The 20,217-nt window shown below is 37.9% G+C and overlaps 1 protein-coding gene across 1 annotated transcript in view; it reads left to right on the forward strand.

The window, feature by feature from the left end:
• The window catches only part of SETDB2 (SET domain bifurcated histone lysine methyltransferase 2), a 554,051-nt gene that overhangs the window by 366,181 nt on the left and 167,653 nt on the right, over positions 1-20,217 (forward strand). The window contains exon 8 of the mRNA XM_053708364.1: positions 755-986. Within this exon, the coding sequence (XP_053564339.1) occupies positions 755-986 (232 nt within the window). The remainder of the gene's footprint in view (positions 1-754; positions 987-20,217) is intronic.

Below are 20,217 nucleotides of genomic sequence, written 5' to 3' on the forward strand. Positions count from 1 at the left end.
TCTCTTTTGCTCTCTCTCCCCCTTCTCTTTTGCGCTCTCTCTCTCTCCCCTCTTTTGCTCTCCCCCTCTCTTTTGCGCTCTCTCTCTCCCCCCTTCTTTGCGCTCTCTCTCCCCTCTCTTTTGAGCTCTCTCCCCCTCTCTTTTGTGCTCTCTCTCTCTCCCCCTCTCTTTTGATCTCTCTCCCCACCCTCTCTTTTGATCTCTCTCTCTCTCTCCCCCACCCCTCTCCCCCCCCTCTCTCTCCTCTCTCTCTTCCCCCCTCTTTCTCTCACTCCCCTCCTCTCTATCTCTCTCTCCCCTCTATCGTGCAACAGCACATGACCACGCCCCTTCCCGTCTGACCACGCCCTTCACGGATGACCACGCCCCTTCACACCGGCCACGCCCACTGACCACGTCGACTTCTGCCGGTGCCGCAGATCAGCTAGGGACTCAAAGGCCGGTGTGTTTGTCCTCGCGCTGTTTCTACTGCGCATGACAGCTTCGGACAAACACACTTGGCTTTTTATATTATAGGATATACTGCATTGATTTGCAGTTGGTATTTGCTAAAACCTATTAGCGTACAATATGTTGCATGGTTAGCCTTGTGAAGCATGCAGTGTGCATTCCCAGTAATTAGAATTAGAAAATCAAGTTTCAGAGTTAAATTGCATTAAAAAAATGGGGCCAAAATAAATAAATATAAGATTTAATATTAAAATCTCAAGGTATTTACTAGCCCTTTAAGTACTTATTTTTGTTTTGTTTGCAGGCAGAATATTAATCCGCACTCGGGATGCAAATCAAAGCAACTTGTTAGAACATTCTAATGAATCTGATAACGAAGATGAAGAAAAAAGATCATCTATAATTTCTTCAGTCATTGTACATAAAAGGAAACGCCGGATTTCGCATTCTGACTCTGAGATTACAGTTTTATCTTCAGATGCACAGAAAGGGATTGAGTTTACACATTCTCAGTCCCCTTCTGATGAACTGGACAGGTAAATATTTTCATTAATAATATTATTATTATCATTATTATTATTATATTGCATTGGTTTTTAAACCTCACACACAATACACTTGTGGATGTGCTTTTCCAGTTTAAAGGTATTTTGAGAGACACCAGAGAATCTTCTGTTTCATAGAAGTGGGAAGTATTTGTGTGTTTCTGTACCTGTTCTTACTTGTTGAGCCACTAGGGAGCTCACTTAGAATCCTGACTTTTTATAAGATCATCTTTGTGCAGCTCCCATCTGAATTCTATTCCAGCTGCCCTATCTTGCACACCTGTAAACAAGTAGAACACTGAATCTGATGCTCTGGTGATAGTTTCTTTTACCTTATCCAGCGTGTTCTTCATTTGTGTCTATAAACAAGAGGGATGGATGTATAGCTTGCTTTGCAGAACAGTACACAACGAGGTGCGATGATAAAAGCGTTAATAAAGATTTACCACCACACCTTAATGGGGTACTGTTCTTCAAACTATACATCCATCTATCCCCGTTGTTTATACAAGAGTTTATTCTGTGGCAGGTTCCTGATTGCTGGGAGATCAGTTTGCTGGACAGCTGTGAGGTTCCAGTCAGCCTTTATAGCACCTGAAGGTGCTTATTGTTTGGGAGTGCCTTTATCCTCTTATTAGATATTTTGCATAACCTAAAAGACTTCTCTGTGTGTACTATAATAATAATTACATGCATACTAAATGTTCTGTATGTTTGACAAATTTCTTTACTGCAAATGTTATTCTGTTTGGAGAAGAGAGTCAGAAGACAAAAAGGTGCAAGGATTGTGTGTGGAGAAGGGCTAGAAGATAATGATGTGTTTGAGGTCACAATCAAACTAGAAACGGAAACCTGACACCCAGAAACCATTCCTTCACCTGGTTAACATGTTTGCCAGTTTTCTCCCTCCCAGATCGTCCCTGTTTATATAATGGTTTCCATATTACTGTCCATTCCAACCATGTGTAAAGTTTCTTGCATGGGTTTCAAATTCAAGGACATTTATAGGGATAGTCTAGTCAAAATTAAACTTTCATGATTCAGATAGAGCATGCAATTTCAAACAACTTTCTAATTTACTCCTAATTTTTCTTCGTTCTCTTGGTATCTTTATTTGAAAAAGCAAGAATGTAAGTTTAGGATTTGGCCCATTTTTGATTCAGCACCTGATTGGTGTCTAAATGTAGCCACCAATCAGAAAGCGCTACCCAGGTGCTGAAACAAAAATGGGCTAAATTCTAAGCTTACTTTTTTGCTTTTTCAAATACAGATAGCAAGAGAATGAAGAAAAAATGATAATAGGAGTAAATTAGAGTTAAAGGGACACTGTACCCAAAAAATTCATTTCGTGATTCAGATTGAGCATGGAAATTTAAGCAACTTTCTAATTTACTCCTATTATCAAATTTTCTTCATTCTCTTTGTATCTTTATTTGAAATGCAAGAATGTAAGTTTAGATGTCGGCCCATTTTTGGTGAACAACCTGGGTTGTCCTTGCTGATTGGTGGATAAATTCATCCACCAATAAAAAAGTGCTGTCCAGAGTACTGAAACCAAAAAAAAATCTTAGATGCATTCTTTTTCAAATAATGATAGCAAGAAAATGAAGATAAATTGAGTAAATTAGAAAGTTGCTTAAAATTGCATGCTCTTTCTGAATTACAAAAGAAAAAATTTGGGTTCAGTGCCCATTTAAACAATATGAAATTTAATAAATCTAAAAGATCAACAAAAAACAAACAAACATTTTTTTTTTTGCATTCTAAACTTTTACAGTTTTTAGATTGCTACAATGAATCTAGCAATTTTTCTTCAAGATTGTTTCTATTACAAATTGATATTTCTGATTATATTGAGGAGGGTTTACTAATTAATATTAAAGGGATAAAAAGGTCAAAATTGAAATATGCATGAATGTATTTTAAATAGAAGCATTTTTGCAACATACTTTGTGATAAAAAATGCTTCTAGTAAAAGTAACTACTTTTTGAGTGGCATATGCACATATTGTGTGTGTGACTAGAAGATCAGGATTCAGGCACCATGCTTGCTCAAAGAGTTGGCGGTGGGGTGTCTATAGCGTCAGTTAACACTTAAACATTGTGTGCTAAGGCCATTTTGTTAACTAGAAATTTAAAACCATTTATGAAGGAAACATTTTAAAAACAGCTTATATTTTTACTACATTTTTAAAATGTAAGATTTTATTGTATTCACGCAAAATCCACTCCCCTTATCAATAACCTGGAGCATTTGTGGAGGTATCGGATGTCAGGGCACCTAGGTCACTGGAAGGGGTGGAGCACAGAGACATTAGACTGTGCCATGCAGCGGTTTGGCTTAACACACTAGCGGACATACAATCCATTGCCATCCACAATTTTGTACAGCAGTTTCTACTCATATAATACATACAGTGACAGTATCACTTTTTTATTTTCAGTAGTAAGAGCAGGCCAGGAGCAAAAAGAAATCAAGTTTGAAAAGAGACACGAGTGACATGAAGAAATGTACATTAAGGTACATCTTTCATTATTCAGATGGAACATACAATTTTAAGCAACTTTCCAATTTAGTTATATTATTTAATTTGCATAGTTCTCTTGGCATCCTTTGTTAGAGTTGAAAAGCATATGTGGGTAGGCTCAGGAGGTGGAAGCTAGCTGCTGATTGGAGTCTGCACATAAATGCCTCTTGTCATTGGCTTATTGGTGTGTTAGACTAGTTCCTAGTAGTGAATTGTTGCTCCTTCAACAAAGGATACCAGTAGAATGAAGCAAAATTAATAATATAAGTTAATTGGAAAGTTATGTAAAAAATGTACGCCCTATCTGAATCATGAAAGAAAAGTTTTGGGTTTTATGTCTTTTTTTAACCCCTTAACAACCAAGGACGTGCCAGGCACATCCTACAAATTATTGCGTCATTCTTGGCGCGAGATTCTTTTGGCGCGAAGTTACGTTCGTTGACGCAAATTCGTCATTTACGGCGTCTTAGTTGATACCGGGTCCTTTCACAAGGTTGCGTCATCTATGACGCGAGTGTGTCGCTTCCGGACGTTTTTGGCGCCAAAAAATATTTTTCTGTTTGTTGTGCGTCATACTTGGCGCCAAATATTTTCATTATTTTAGACCCCACTCCGATTTGCCTCTTGCCTTTTTCTTTGTCAGAGAGCAATTCTGTTTGCATTTTTTTCCCATTCCTGAAACTGCCTTATAAGGAAATTGATAATTTTGCTTTATATGTTGTCTTTTTCTCTTACATTTGCAAGATGTCTCAATCTGATCCTGTCTCAGAATTCACTGTTGGATCCCTGCTGCCTGATAACAGTTCTACCAAAGCTAAGTGCATTTGTTGTAAACTTGTGGTGATTATACCTCCAGCTGTGGTTTTTAATAGTTGTCATGATAAACTTTTACATGCAGAAAATGTATCCATCAGTAGTAGTTCATTACCGGTTTCTGTTCCCTCAACATCTAATGCACAAGATATACCTGTAAATTTAAAAGAATTTATTTCTGATTCTATTCAGAAGGCTTTGTCTGCCATTCCGCCTTCTAATAAACGTAAAAGGTCTTTTAAAACTTCTCATAAGGTTGATGAGATTTCAAATGACCAGCAGCATACTGAATTATCCTTCTCTGATGAGGATCTATCTGATTCAGAAGATCCTGCCTCAGATATTGACACTGATAAATTCTCTTATTTATTTAAATTGGAGTATATTCGTTCTTTGTTAAAAGAAGTGTTGATTACATTGGATATGGAGGAAACTAGTCCTCTTGATATTAAAACTAGTAAACGTTTAAATTCTGTTTATAACCCTCCTGTGGTTATTCCAGAGGTTTTTCCAGTTCCTGATGCTATTTCTGATATGATTTCTAAGGAATGGAATAAGCCTGGTACTTCTTTTATTCCTTCTTCAAGGTTTAAAAAATTGTATCCTTTGCCAGAAGTTAGATTGGAGTTTTGGGAAAAGATCCCCAAAGTTGATGGGGCTATCTCTACTCTTGCTAAACGTACTACTATTCCTACAGAAGATAGTACTTCTTTTAAAGATCTTTTAGATCGGAAACTTGAATCTTATCTAAGGAAAGCTTATTTATATGATGATATTGATGTTAAATCTATGTCTTTAGCTATTCTAGCTAGAAGAGCTTTGTTGCTCAAATCTTGGAATGCTGATATGACTTCTAAGTCCAGATTGCTATCTCTTTCTTTCCAAGGTAATACATTATTTGGTTCTCAATTGGATTCAATCATTTCAACTGTTACTGGGGGGAAGGGAGTTTTTTTGCCTCAGGATAAAAAAACCTAAGGGTAAATCTAAAGCTTTTAACCGTTTTCGTTCCTTTCGACAAAATTGGGAACAGAAACCTAATCCTTGCCCCAAGGAATCTGCTTCCGATTGGAAGCCTTCTTCAAATTGGAATAAATCCAAGCCATATAAGAGATCAAAACCAGCCCCCAAGTCCGCATGAAGGTGCAGCCCTCATTCCAGCTTAGCTGGTTAGGGGGCAGATTAAAATTTTTCAAAGATGTTTGGATCAATTCGGTCCAAAATAATTGGATTCAGAGTATTGTCTTTCAGGGGTACAAAATAGGATTCAGAGTAAGACCGCCTGTGAGAAAAAAGTTTCTCTCACGCATTCCGGTAAACCCAGTAAAGGCTCAGGCTTTTCTGAAGTGTGTTTCAGACCTGGAGTTGTCAGGGGTAATCATGCCAGTTCCGTTTCAGGAACAGGGTCTGGGGTTTTATTCAAATCTATTCATTGTCCCAAAGAAAGAAAATTCATTCAGACCAGTTTTGGATCTAAAGATTTTGAATCAATATGTAAGAGTACCAACTTTCAAAATGGTGACTATACGGACTATTCTGCCTTTTGTTCAGCAAGGGCATTATATTTCCACAGTAGACTTACAGGATGCATATCTTCATATTCCTATTCATCCAGATTCTCTTTTCTAGACAAGCATTACCAATTTGTTCCTCTTCCTTTTGGCCTAGCGACAGCTCCAAGAATCTTTTCAAAGATTCTAGGTGCCCTACTCTCTGTAATCAGAGAGCGGTGTATTGCTTTATTTCCTTATTTGGACGATATCTTGGTACTCGCTCAGTCTTTACGTTCTGCAGAATCTCACACAAATCAACTAGTGTTGTTTCTTCGAAGACATGGTTGGAGGATCAATTTACCAAAAAGTTCTTTGATTCCTCAGACAAAGGTAACCTTTTTATGTTTCCAGATAGATTGTGTCCATGACTTTGTCTCTAACAGACAAGAGACGTTTGAAATTGGTTGCAGCCTGTCGGAACCTTCAGTCTCAGTCATTCCCTTCAGTAGCTATGTGCATGGAAGTTTTAGGTCTCATGACTGCAGCATCGGACGCGATATCCTTTGCTCATTTTCATATGAGACCTCTCCAGCTTTGTATGCTGAACCAATGGTGCAGGGATTATACAAGGATATCACAATTAATATCCTTAAATCCCAATGTTCGACTTTCTCTGACTTGGTGGTTAGATCACCATTGTATAATTCTAGGGGCCTCTTTCGTCCGTCCAACCTGGACTGTGATAACAGCAGATGCGAGTCTTTCAGGTTGGGGAGCTGTTGGGTATCTCTGACAGCACAAGGAGTTTTGAAATCTCAAGAGATGAGATTACCAATCAATATTTTGGTGCGATTATCAGGGCTCTTCAATTTTGGCCTCTGTTGATGAGAGAACCGTTCATTTGTTTTCAGACAGACAGTGTCACAACTGTGGCATATGTCAATCATATGGGTGGGACTCGCAGTCCTCAAGCTATGAAAGAAGTATCTTGGATACTTGTTTGGGCGGAATCCAGCTCCTGTCTAATTTTGCGGTTCATATTCCAGGTATAGACAATTGGGAAGCGGATTACCTCAGTCGTCAAACTTTACATCCGGGAGAATGGTCTCTCCACCCAGATGTGTTTTCTCAAATTGTTCAGATGTGGGGACTTCCAGAAATAGATCTGATGGCATCTCATCTAAACAAAAAAATTCCCAGGTATCTGTCCAGGGATCCTCAGGCGGAAGCAGTGGATGCATTGACACTTCCTTGGTGTTATCAACCTGCTTATATTTTCCCACCTCTAGTTCTTCTTCCAAGAGTTATGTCCAAGATCATCATGGAGCAATCGTTTGTGCTGCTAGTAGCTCCAACATGGCCTCACAGATTTTGGTATGCGGATCTTGTTCGGATGTCCAGTTGCCAACCTTGGCCACTTCCACTAAGGTCAGACCTTCCATCTCAAGGTCCGTTTTTCCATCAGGATCTCAAATCAATAAATTTTAAGGTATGGAGATTGAACACTTAGTCATAGAGTGATTAATACTATGTTGCAGGCTCGTAAATCTGTTTCTAAGAAAGATTTATTATCGAGTTTGGAAGACTTACATTTCATGGTTTTCTTCTCATAAATTCTCTTGGCATTCTTTTAGAATTCCTAGAATTTTACAGTTCAGGATGGTTTGGATAAAGGTTTGTCTGCAAGTTCCTTGAAAGGACAAATTTATGCTCTTTCTGTTTTATTTCATAGAAAGATTGCTAAACTTCCTGATATTCATTGTTTTGTGCAGGCTTTGGTTCATATCAAGCCTGTCATTAAATCAATCTCTCCTCCTTGGAGTCTTAATTTAGTTTTGAAGGATTTACAGGCTCCTCCTTTTGAGCCTATGCATTCTTTGGACATTAAACTACTTTCTTTGAAAGTGTTGTTTCTTTTGGCCATCTCTTCTGCTAGAAGAGTTTCTGAATTATCCGCTCTTTCTTGTGAATCTCCTTTTCTGATTTTTCATCAGGATAAGGCGGTTTTGCGGACTTCATTTAAATTCTTACCTAAGGTTGTGAATTCTAACAACATTAGTAGAGAAATTGTTGTCCCTTCCTTGTGTCCTAATCCTAAGAATTCTTTGGAGAGATCCTTACATTCTTTGGATGTGGTGAGAGCTTTGAAATATTATGTTGAAGCTACTAAAGATTTCAGGAAGACTTCTAGTATATTTGTGATATTTTCTGGTTTTAGGAAAGGTCAGAAGGCTTCTGCTGTTTCCTTGGCTTCGTGGTTAAAGTTTTTGATTCATATAGCTTATTTAGAGTCGGGTCAAGCCCCGCCTCAGAGAATTACAGCTCATTCTACTAGATCAGTCTCTACTTCATGGGCTTTTAAGAATGAAGCTTCGTTTGATCAGATTTGCAAAGCAGCAACTTGGTCTTCTTTGCATACATTTACTATATTCTACCATTTTGATGTATTTGCTTCTTCGGAAGCAGTTTTTGGTAGAAAAGTTCTTCAGGCAGCTGTTTCAGTTTGATTCTTCTGCTTTGGATTTAAGTTTTTTTCCTTTCATTTATGAGAATAAATTTATATTTTGGGTTGTGGATTCATTTTTTCAGCAGAAAATGGCTGTTTTTATTTTTGTCCCTCCCTCTCTAGTGACTCTTGCATGGAATTCCACATCTTGGGTATTGCTATCCCATACGTCACTAGCTCATGGATTACAATTACATGAAAGAAAACCTAATTTAGGTTTACCTGATAAATTAATTTCTTTTATATTGGCAAGAGTCCATGAGGCCCACCCTTTTTTTATGGTGGTTATGATTTTTTTGTATAAAGCACAATTATTTCCAAATTCCTTTGTTGATGCTTTTACTCCTTTCTTTATCACCCCACTACTTGGCTATTCGTTAAACTGAATTGTGGGTGTGGTGAGGGGTGCATTTATAGGCATTTTGAGGTTTGAGAAACTTTGCCCCTCCTGGTAGGATTGTATATCCCATACGTCACTAGCTCATGGTCTCTTGCCAATATGAAAGAAATGAATTTATCAGGTAAGTTCTTACATAAATTATGTTTTTGTTATTTTTTTTTATAAAAATCCATTGTTTATGAGCAAACTGCGTACTGGCAGACAGCTGCCAGTACCCAACATGGTGGAAAATAGTTGAGGGTTAGAAAGCTGTATGGGGGGAGGGTCAGGGAGGTTGGGGGCTAAGGGGGATACATTACTACAGAATAAATATATATAACAATATTTTTTTTAACCCTACAAGCTACCTAATTAACCTCTTCACTGCTGGGCATAATACAAGTGTGGTGCGCAGCATCATTTAGCGGCCTTCTAATTGCCAAAAATACCAAAAAGCAATGCTGCATAACCAACACCGTTATATTTATATACTTTTTACCTCTGTGATTATCTTGTATCTAAGCCTCTGCAAACTGCCCCTTTATTTCAGTTCTTTTGACAGACTTGCAGTTTAGCCAATCAGTGCTGGCTCCCAGGTAACTTCACGTGCATGAGCACAGTGTTATCTATATGAAACACATGAGTTAACACCCTCTAGTGGTGAAACTGTTAAAATGCATTCTGAAAAGAGGTGGCCTTCAAGGTCTAAGAAATTAGCATATTAACCTCTAAGGTTAAGCTTTCAACTAAGAATACCAAGAGAACAAAGCAAAATTGGTGATAAAAGTAAATTGGAAAATTGTTTAAAATTACATGCCCTATCTGAATCAGGAAAGTTTTTTTTTTTTTTTTTAAATCTTTATTTATAACAAGAAAAAAAACTTATACATATTGTACATAAGGTGTCAGACAGGGCCTAAACAAAAGTACAATCAACCATAACATAAATTTTAAACGAATGCCCAAGCATCTGAATTATACCTAAATACCTAGGATTACCATAACAAGTTCAACCCATGTCATATATAAAACCCAACCTGTAATCAATACACAACAGCAAAATATTATATTTCAACAACTTATAAATATGTCTTGTTAATTTTTCAATTTTTGTAATAGGGTCAAAACCCTGCACATAGACATAACAACCTCACGGACAACAAAACAACACAAAACAAAAAAAAAAAAAGGGATCGTTCTGCCCCCTCCGCCCGGCCCCCACACTCCCCCACGCCCCTCACTCAAACCCCGCCGCCCATTCCTCAGGGAAATGGCCCGCATATATATTTGTCAAGATAAACTCAGATTTGCAAAATGGTTTGATCAATTTCTTTTGACATATTAATGGTAATGACAAAACAAACATTTCCCATTTCTTAAAGAAGGCAGCCAAATGCTCCTCTTGTGGATGAGTCATATTAAATTGCTCTGTCGTAAATTGAGAAATTAAAGCCTTTTTAAAGTGAGACATTTTAGGTGCTGAACGTGATTTCCATAATTTGAGAATAAGATTACACCTTGTTAATATAATTGTATTTCTAAGACTATAATTTTTGGCTACTCCTTGAAATTTCACCAAAAAGAAAATCTCTATGGGTGACAATTCATGCTCCAGATGTAAAACTACGTTCATCCAGTATGTGATTTTTTCCAAAACTGAAGAATTTTTGGGCATTCCCAAAGACAGTGGAATAGATCTGCTTTCATTGCCATACATCTGGAACAGAGAACCCTGGATTTATACCACTTGGATAATATTCCCGGGGTAAGGTACCTCTGAAGACTAATCTTAATCTGGGATTCTCTCATAGATTTTAAACCTTTCAACTCCCAGTCCTTAAAAATCCTATTTGACATTTCAGGGCTAAAATTAGGGTTACCACAAATAGGTAAGTACTGGGAAACATACGGAGAACAGTCCAACTCCACACACAATCTCTGCTATGCCACTATGACATTTTTAAACATGGATAGATAGAATACATTCAAGGGAAGTGAAGTCAGAGGACAATGAAGTAGCGCCTTCAATTGGAAGGGTGCCGCTAGTCGCGATTCCCATGTGAAAGAAGAAATTTGATCTTTTTCGGTTATCCAATCTAACGCGAATCTAGAGGAAATAACTAAATTATAGACTTGGATATTAGGGAGCGCTAGGTCGGCTGCAAATTTAGAATTTGTAAGACGACGGCAGGCGATCCGAGGTTTGGCTCCTTTCCACAGGAATCTAGAACAAGATTTATTATATGTAACAATATCCCTCTTATGTAAAAACATCAGAATATTTTGAAAAATATATAAGAGTTTGGGAAAAATGATTGTTTCGATCATTACTACACGGGCTGACAGAAAAATAGGCAACAAGGTCCAATCCTCTAACTTTTTTTTACACTGCTCCAGGCAAGACACATAGTTTAATTTATACCATTATTCCGGGTTTTTAGATAGTCTGAGGCCTAAATATGTTATTTGGAATACTTCCAAAAAGGGATGATTACTTCTAAATGCAGACTTTTTATACAGCCACATTAGTTCTGATTTCAAAGTATTAACCTTGTATCCCGAGATTTCGCCAAACTTTTGGATAATGTTCTGCAAGTTTGGCAATGTAATCCTAAGGTTAGATAGAAATAAAAGGAGGTCATCAGCATATAATAGCAGGACCAATTTCTCTCCTGCCAGTGAAATGCCATCCAACTCTTGGCGAAGTAGTATAGCCAAGGGTTCCAGACACAAATTAAATAGCAGGGGAGAGAGTGGGCAGCCCTGTCTAGTCCCTCTCTGCAAAATAAATCGTTGGGAGGTCATATTATTAATAATGACCGCTGATGCAGGAGCACTGTAAATTAATCAAATATAATTATTAAAATATCCTGAAAGTCCTAATTGATCTAAGGAGAAAAACAAATGATCCCAACTAATCCGATCAAAGGCCTTTTCCGCATCGACCGTTAGGATGGCCTTATCCATGATCTCATGTGAACTAGATACCCTATGTTTATTCCAAAAAGTTTCTATGAGCACTAAGAGTTTCCTCATATTTCTTACCGGATTCCGCCCCGGCATAAACCCTGATTGGTTCCCGTGAATTAGATCCCCAATATATGGTTTCAGTCGATTGGCTAAAATAGCCGCTAAAAGCTTATAATCGGTGTTAAGGACTGAAATGGGTCTATATGAACTCGGTAGCTCAATAGCGAAATATTTGCTGCCACGAAATATGATGAACATCTAGTATTTTCCAAAAAATAAAAGTTAAATAACTTATTCAAAATAGGTAAAGCCTGAATTTGTAGGATTCTATAAAATTCTATCGGAAGAGCATCTGGCCCAGCAGCTTTATTTGGCTTAGCTTTCTTAATAGCTATTAGAATCTCCTTTTCTGTAATGGGAGCGTTGATAGTTTCCCTAGCTTCCAAAGATAATTTCGGTACATTAATCCTCTCCCAGAATTCTCTTTTTCTTTCATTTAATTAGCAAGAGTTCATGAGCTAGTGACGTATGGGATATACATTCCTACCAGGAGGGGCAAAGTTTCCCAAACCTCAAAATGCCTATAAATACACCCCTCACCACACCCACAATTCAGTTTTACAAACTTTGCCTCCCATGGAGGTGGTGAAGTAAGTTTGTGCTAGATTCTACGTTGATATGCGCTTTGCAGCAGGCTGGAGCCCGGTTTTCCTCTCAGAGTGCAGTGAATGTCAGAGGGATGTGAAGAGAGTATTGCCTATTTGAATACAATGGTCTTCCTCTAGGGGATCTATTTCATAGGTTCTCTGTTATCGGTCGTAGAGATTTCTTCTCCTACCTCCCTTTTCAGATCGACGATATACTCTTATATACCATTACCTCTACTGATTCTCGTTTCAGTACTGGTTTGGCTATCTACTATATGTAGATGAGTGTCTTAGGGTAAGTAAGTCTTATTTTATTATGACACTCTAAGCTATGGTTGGGCACTTTATATGTAAAGTTCTAAATATATGTCTTTAAACTTTTATTTGCCATGATTCAGGATAATCAGTATTCCTTCTTTCAGACAGTCAGTTTCATTATTGGGATAATGCATATGAATAATTATTTTTTTCTTACCTTTAAAAAAATTTTCAATTGACTTTTTTCCCTGTGGGCTGTTAGGCTCACGGGGGCTGAAAATGCTACAATTTATTGCGTCATTTTTGGCGCTGTCTTTTTGGCACAAAAAAATTTGTCATTTCCGGCGCCCTAATTGACGCCGGAAGTTTATTCGTGGTTGCGTCATTTTTTGACGTATATGTGTTCAGACTTTTTTTTGCGCCAAAAATGTGGGCGTCGTTTTTTTCGGCGTCACAGGATGTGGCGTCATACTTGGCGCCAAAAAATATGGGCGTTGTACTTGGCGCCAATAATGTGGGAGTCATTTTTGGCGACAAAAAATGTGGGCGTCATTCTTGTCTTGTCCTTTTTTTCACATTATTTCAGTCTCATTTTTCATTGCTTCTGGTTGCTAGAGGCTTGTTCATTTGGCATTTTTTCCCATTCCTGAAACTGTCATTTAAGGAATTTGATAATTTTGCTTTATATGTTGTTTTTTCTATTACATATTGCAAGATGTCTCTACCTGACCCTGGATCAGAATCTACTTCTGGAAAGACGCTGCCTGATGCTGGTTCTACCAAAGTTAAGTGCATCTGTTGTAAACTTTTGGTAACTATTCCTCCGGCTGTAGTTTGTGATAACTGTCATGATAAACTTTCTAATGCAGATTGTGTTTCCATTAGTAATAATCCATTACCTGTTGTTGTTCCTTCAACATCTAATGTTCTGGATGTCCCTGTTAATGTAAAAGATTTTGTTCCTAAATCTATTAGGAAGGCTCTGTCTGTTATTCCTCCTTCCAGTAAACGTAAAAGGTCTTTTAGAACTTCTCATATTTCAGATGAATTTTTAAGTGACCGCCATCATTCTGACTTATCTGTTTCTGATGAGGATCTATCTGGTTCAGAAGATTCTACCTCAGATATTGACACTGATAAATCTTCATATTTATTTAAGATGGAGTTTATTCGTTCTTTACTTAAAGAAGTGTTAATTGCATTAGATATGGAGGAGTCTAGTCCTCTTGATACTAAATCTACTAAGCGTTTAAATTCGGTTTTCAAACCTCATGTAGTTATTCCAGAAGTTTTTCCAGTTCCTGATGCTATTTCAGAAGTAATTTCTAGGGAATGGAATAGTCTGGGTACTTCATTTACTCCTTCTCAAAGGTTTAAGAAATTGTACCCTGTGCCATCTGATAGATTAGAATTTTTGGGACAAAATCCCTAAAGTTGATGGGGCTATCTCTACTCTTGCTAAACGTACTACTATTCCTACGGCGGATAATACTTCCTTTAAGGATCCTTTAGATAGGAAGCTTGAATCCTTTCTAAAGAGAGCTTATTTATGTTCAGGTAATCTTCTTAGACCTGCTATTTCTTTGTCTGATGTTGCTGCAGCTTCCACTTTCTGGTTGGAGGCTTTAGCGCAACAAGTGTCAGACCATAATGCTTGTAGCATTGTTAAACTTCTTCAACATGCTAATAACTTTATTTGTGATGCCATTTTTTATATCATTAGAACTGATGTCAGGTATATGTCTTTAGCTATTTTAGCTAGAAGAGCTTTATGGCTTAAATCTTGGAATGCAGATATGACTTCTAAGTCAACTTTTCTTTCTCTTTCTTTCCAAGGTAATAAATTATTTGGTTCACAGTTGGATTCTATTATTTCAACTGTTACTGGGGGGAAAGGAACCTTTTTGCCTCAGGACAAAAAATCTAGAGGTAAATACAGGGCTGCTAATCGTTTTCGTTCCTTTCGTCAGAATAAGGAACAGAAGCCTGACCCTTCCCCTAAAGGAACGGTTTCCGTTTGGAAACCTTCTCCAGTCTGGAATAAATCCAAGCCTTTTAGAAAGTCAAAACCAGCTCCCAAATCCGCATGAAGGTGCGGCCCTCATTCCAGCACAGCTGGTAGGGGGCAGGTTACGATTTTTCAAAGATATTTGGATCAATTCGATTCACAGTCTTTGGATTCAGAACATTGTTTCTCAAGGGTACAGAATAGGTTTCAAGGTAAGGCCACCTGTGAGAAGATTTTTTCTCTCTCGCATTCCAGTAAACCCAGTGAAGGCTCAGGCGTTTCTGAAATGTGTTTCAGATCTAGAGTTGGCTGGGGTAATTGTACCAGTTCCAGTTCTGGAACGGGGTCTGGGGTTTTACTCAAATCTATTCATTGTACCAAAGAAGGAGAATTCCTTCAGACCAGTTCTGGATCTAAAAATATTGAATCGTTATGTAAGGATACCAACATTCAAAATGGTGACTATAAGGACTATTCTGTCTTTTGTTCAGCAAGGGCATTATATGTCCACAATAGATTTACAGGATGCATATCTTCATATTCCAATTCATCCAGATCACTATCAGTTTCTGAGATTCTCTTTTCTAGACAAGCATTACCAGTTTGTTGCCTTTCCGTTTGGCCTAGCAACAGCTCCAAGGATTTTTTCAAAGGTTCTCGGTGCCCTTCTCTCTGTAATCAGAGAACAGGGTATTGCGGTATTTCCTTATTTGGACGATATCTTGGTACTTGCTCAGTCTTTACATTCTGCAGAATTTCATACAAATCAACTTATGTCGTTTCTTCAAAGACATGGTTGGAGGATCAATTTACCAAAGAGTTCTTTGATTCCTCAGACAAAGGTAACCTTTTTGGGCTTTCAAATAGATTCAGTATCCATGACTTTGTCTCTAACAGAAAAGAGACGTCTGAAGTTGGTTTCAGCTTGTCGAAACCTTCAGTCTCAATCATTCCCTTCGGTAGCTTTTTGCATGGAAATTCTAGGTCTCATGACTGCTGCATCGAACGCGATCCCCTTTGCTCGTTTTTACATGAGACCTCTTCAGCTTTGTATGCTGAACCAGTGGTGCAGGGATTATACAAAGATATCACAAATAATATCCTTAAATCCCAATGTTCGATCTTCTCTGACTTTGTGGTTGAATCACCATCGTCTAATTCAAGGGGCCTCTTTTGTTCGTCCAACCTGGACTGTAATCTCAACAGATGCGAGTCTTTCAGGTTGGGGAGCTGTATGGGGATCTCTGACAGCGCAGGGGGGTTTGGGAATCTCAGGAGGCGAGATTGCCAATCAACATTTTGGAACTCCGTGCGATTTTCAGAGCTCTTCAGTTCTGGCCTCTTCTGAAGAGAGAATCGTTTATTTGTTTTCACACAGACAATGTCACAACCGTGGCGTATGTCAATCATCAAGGTGGGACTCACAGTCCTCAAGCTATGACAGAAGTATCTCTGATACTTGTATGGGCGGAATCCAGCTCCTGTCTAATTTCTGCGGTTCACATCCCAGGTGTAGACAATTGGGAAGCGGATTATTTCAGTCGCCAAACGTTACATCCGGGCGAATGGTCTCTTCACCCAGAGGTATTTCTTCAGATTGTTCAAATTTGTGGACTTCCAGAAATAGATCTGATTTCCTCTCATCTAAACAAGAAACTTCCCAGGTATCTGTCAAGATCCAGGGATCCTCAGGCGGAAGCAGTGGACGCGTTGTCGCTTCCTTGGAATTATCATCCTGCCTATATCTTTCCGCCTCTAGTTCTTCTTCCAAAAGTGATTTCCAAAATTCTAATGGAGCGTTCGTTTGTACTGCTGGTGGCTCCAGCATGGCCTCACAGGTTTTGGTTTGCGGATCTCATTCGGATGGCCAGTTGCCAACCTTGGACACTTCCGTTAAGACCAGACCTTCAATCTCAAGGCCCATTTTTCCATCAGGATCTCAAATCATTAAATTTGAAGGTATGGAAATTGAACGCTTGATTCTTAGTCATAGAGGTTTCTCTGACTCAGTAATTAATTCTATGTTACAGGCTCGTAAATCTGTGTCTAGGAAGATTTATTATCGAGTATGGAAGACTTACATTTCTTGGTGTTCTTCTCATAAATTCTCCTGGCATTCTTTTAGAATTCCTAGAATTTTACAGTTTCTTCAGGATGGTTTGGATAAAGGTTTGTCTGCAAGTTCTTTGAAAGGACAAATCTCTGCTCTTTCTGTTCTTTTTCACAGAAAGATTGCTAATCTTCCTGATATTCATTGTTTTGTACAGGCTTTGGTTCGTATCAAACCTGTCATTAAGTCAATCTCTCCTCCTTGGAGTCTTAATTTGATTCTGAGGGCTTTACAGGCTCCTCCGTTTGAACCTATGCATTCTCTGGATATTAAATTACTTTCTTCGAAAGTTTTGTTCCTTTTGGCCATCTCTTCTGCTAGAAGAGTTTGAGTTATCTGCTCTTTCTTGTGAATCTCCTTTTCTGATTTTTCATCAGGATAAGGCAGTGTTGCGGACTTCATTTAAATTTTTACCTAAGGTTGTGAATTCTAACAACATTAATAGAGAAATTGTTGTCCCTTCATTGTGTCCTAATCCTAAGAATTCTCTGGAGAGATCTTTACATTCTTTGGATGTAGTAAGAGCTTTGAAATATTATGTTGAAGCTACTAAAGATTTCAGAAAGACTTCTAGTCTATTTGTTATCTTTTCTGGTTCTAGGAAAGGTCAGAAAGCTTCTGCCATTTCTTTGGCGTCTTGGTTAAAGTCTTTGATTCATCATGCTTATGTGGAGTCGGGTAAGTCCCCGCCTCAAAGGATTACGGCTCATTCTACTAGGTCAGTTTCTACTTCCTGGGCTTTTAGGAATGAAGCTTCTGTTGATCAGATTTGCAAAGCAGCAACTTGGTCTTCTTTGCATACTTTTACTAAATTCTACCATTTTGATGTTTTCTCTTCTTCTGAAGCAGTTTTTGGTAGAAAAGTACTTCAGGAAGCTGTTTCTGTTTGATTCTTCTGCTTATAATTTCAGTTTTTTTCATTATAAGATTAAAACTTTTGATTTGGGTTGTGGATTATTTTTTCAGCGGAATTGGCTGTCTTTATTTTATCCCTCCTTCTCTAGTGACTCTTGCGTGGAAGTTCCACATCTTGGGTATCTGCTATCCCATACGTCACTAGCTCATGGACTCTTGCTAATTACATGAAAGAAAACATAATTTATGTATAACTTACCTGATAAATTCATTTCTTTCATATTAGCAAGAGTCCATGAGGCCCACCCTTTTTTGTGGTGGTTATGACTTTTTTGTATAAATAACAATTATTCCAATTCCTTATTTTTGATGCTTTCGCTCCTTTCTTATCACCCCACTTCTTGGCTATTCGTTAAACTGAATTGTGGGTGTGGTGAGGGGTGTATTTATAGGCATTTTGAGGTTTGGGAAACTTTGCCCCTCCTGGTAGGAATGTATATCCCATACTTCACTAGCTCATGGACTCTTGCTAATATGAAAGAAATGAATTTATCAGGTAAGTTCTTACATAAATTATGTTTTTTTAATATATTGTGAGGTTCTGCTTTATACAGATCTTGAAAAAATTCAAAAAACACTAGTGTACCTATTTGAGCCTTGTTTAATCGCCGAAATTGTATGCCTCGGACTAGATTTGGCAATTCTAGCTAAAAACTTAGCAGATCTACCTGTATATCCGCCATATAGAGCTTTTAATCTGAGCTCCTCTTGAGCATTATTCTGCTTAATATGTATATCTCGAAGTGCCTTCGCTCTCACATATGTATCCCAGCAGCGTTTTATAGGGTTATTTATATACGCGCTGTAAGCATTTTTCACTTGATTGGCGGCTGTCTACCAACATAACTACATTTCCTCTTCCAGTGTGACATATAGTATTTGATCTCCCCACGTAAAACAGCTTTGGAAGATTCCCAAAACATTTCGATTCTCCCTAAGTAGTTTACATTATCTTTATAAAAATCTACCCACTTATGACGCAACCAGCTTTGAAAACTAATATTATTACTTTTTTTTTTACTAGGAATATAGGAAAATAAATATAATTGTTACCTGAATTTTTTTATATCAGATTTACAATTCAACGATATGGCAGCACGATTCGAAATTATGATATCCTCAATTTTAGCCACCCAGTTCCACTTGAGCAAAGAATCTGAAATAAGAAAGTAATCAATCCTGGAAAATGCTTGCTGAGCTTGCAACATACATGTGTATACACGAATGTCTGGATTCTGAATCCGCCATATATCAGTAAGACCTGAATGTGAACAGAATTTTTGAAAAATCCGAACTTTCCTACCCCTGGCATTTAGAGCTTTTTTCTTGAGACTATCCAGGGTGGAATCTTCTAACAAATTAAAATCACCGGCAATAATTAAATTCTGCCCTATATGCCTATGCAACTTCACTGATAAGGCAGACCAAAAATCATGATCAACTTGATTAGGCCCATAAATATTGCACACTATATATTTGATCTTATTAATCTTAATTTCCAAAATTAGAAATCGACCATCAGGATCTACTTCAGTATCTATTATTTGGTAATCCAAGCTTTTATTCAATAATATGGCTACTCCCCTCTTTCTAGAAACGAACGGGGCGGCAATAACCTCCCCAACCCACTTGGTTTTAAGTTTGGGAATTTCTGGGGGTTTAAGATGTAGTTCCTGAATCAAAGCTATATCAGGATTAAATTTCCCCAGATATTTTATTATAGGTTTCCTTTTAATTGGGGAGGTTATCCTGCCCACGTTCCAAGAAATTAAATGAAACTTTGGTTCCATTAGACCCAGTTAGGTGTCGAAACATGGGGGGGGGGAGCCAGGGGGACAAGGTGGGGGGAGCTAGGCACAGAGCGGAAGGGACAGAAGGGAGAAAGGAGAGAAGAAAAAAAAAAGCACACAACACAAGCAAAAGCCAAATTAAATAAAAACCCTTTAACAGAGAATACTCCATTTCTGCAAGCTCAAAGAATAATACAACCAATGTTAAGTTATGGTAAACCAGCTTCTCTACAAAAAGCCTCAGCTTCCATAATATTATTTAAAATGTGGGGAATTCCCTCTCTCAGGACAACTAATTTTGCGGGATAAATCAACTTGATATTATAGATTTCCTTCAGTAACCTGCCATAGAAGAAAGACATGTCTCTTCTTTTGAATAAGGTTTCTGATGAAAAATCTTGGAAGATTAATAACCTGTGTGAACCCAGTACAAAAGGATTACATTTCCTGTAATATTTAAGACTTAATAATTTGTCTTAAAAATTAATAAATTTAAATATCACAAGCCTTGGTTTATTGCCTTCACTATGATCTCTGCGGTACCATATCCTATGTACCCTCTCTACATGAAAAGGGGTAGCAGGAGCTGGAATTTGTAATGCCTGTGGTAATGTAATAGACACAAAGTTCATCAGATCTTGGAATTCTGGCGACTCAGGAAGACCAATTACTTTCAAGTTATTACGTCTTGAGCGATCCTCAAGATCTTCAATCTTTACTTGTAAAGTTGCAATTGTTTTACTATGTGCAGCTGTAATCGGGACTCTATTTTCAACTTCATCTAGTCTTGTAGAGAACTGCCTAA

This window comes from Bombina bombina, chromosome 3 (genome assembly GCF_027579735.1).
Source record: "Bombina bombina isolate aBomBom1 chromosome 3, aBomBom1.pri, whole genome shotgun sequence".
Taxonomy (NCBI): domain Eukaryota; kingdom Metazoa; phylum Chordata; class Amphibia; order Anura; family Bombinatoridae; genus Bombina; species Bombina bombina.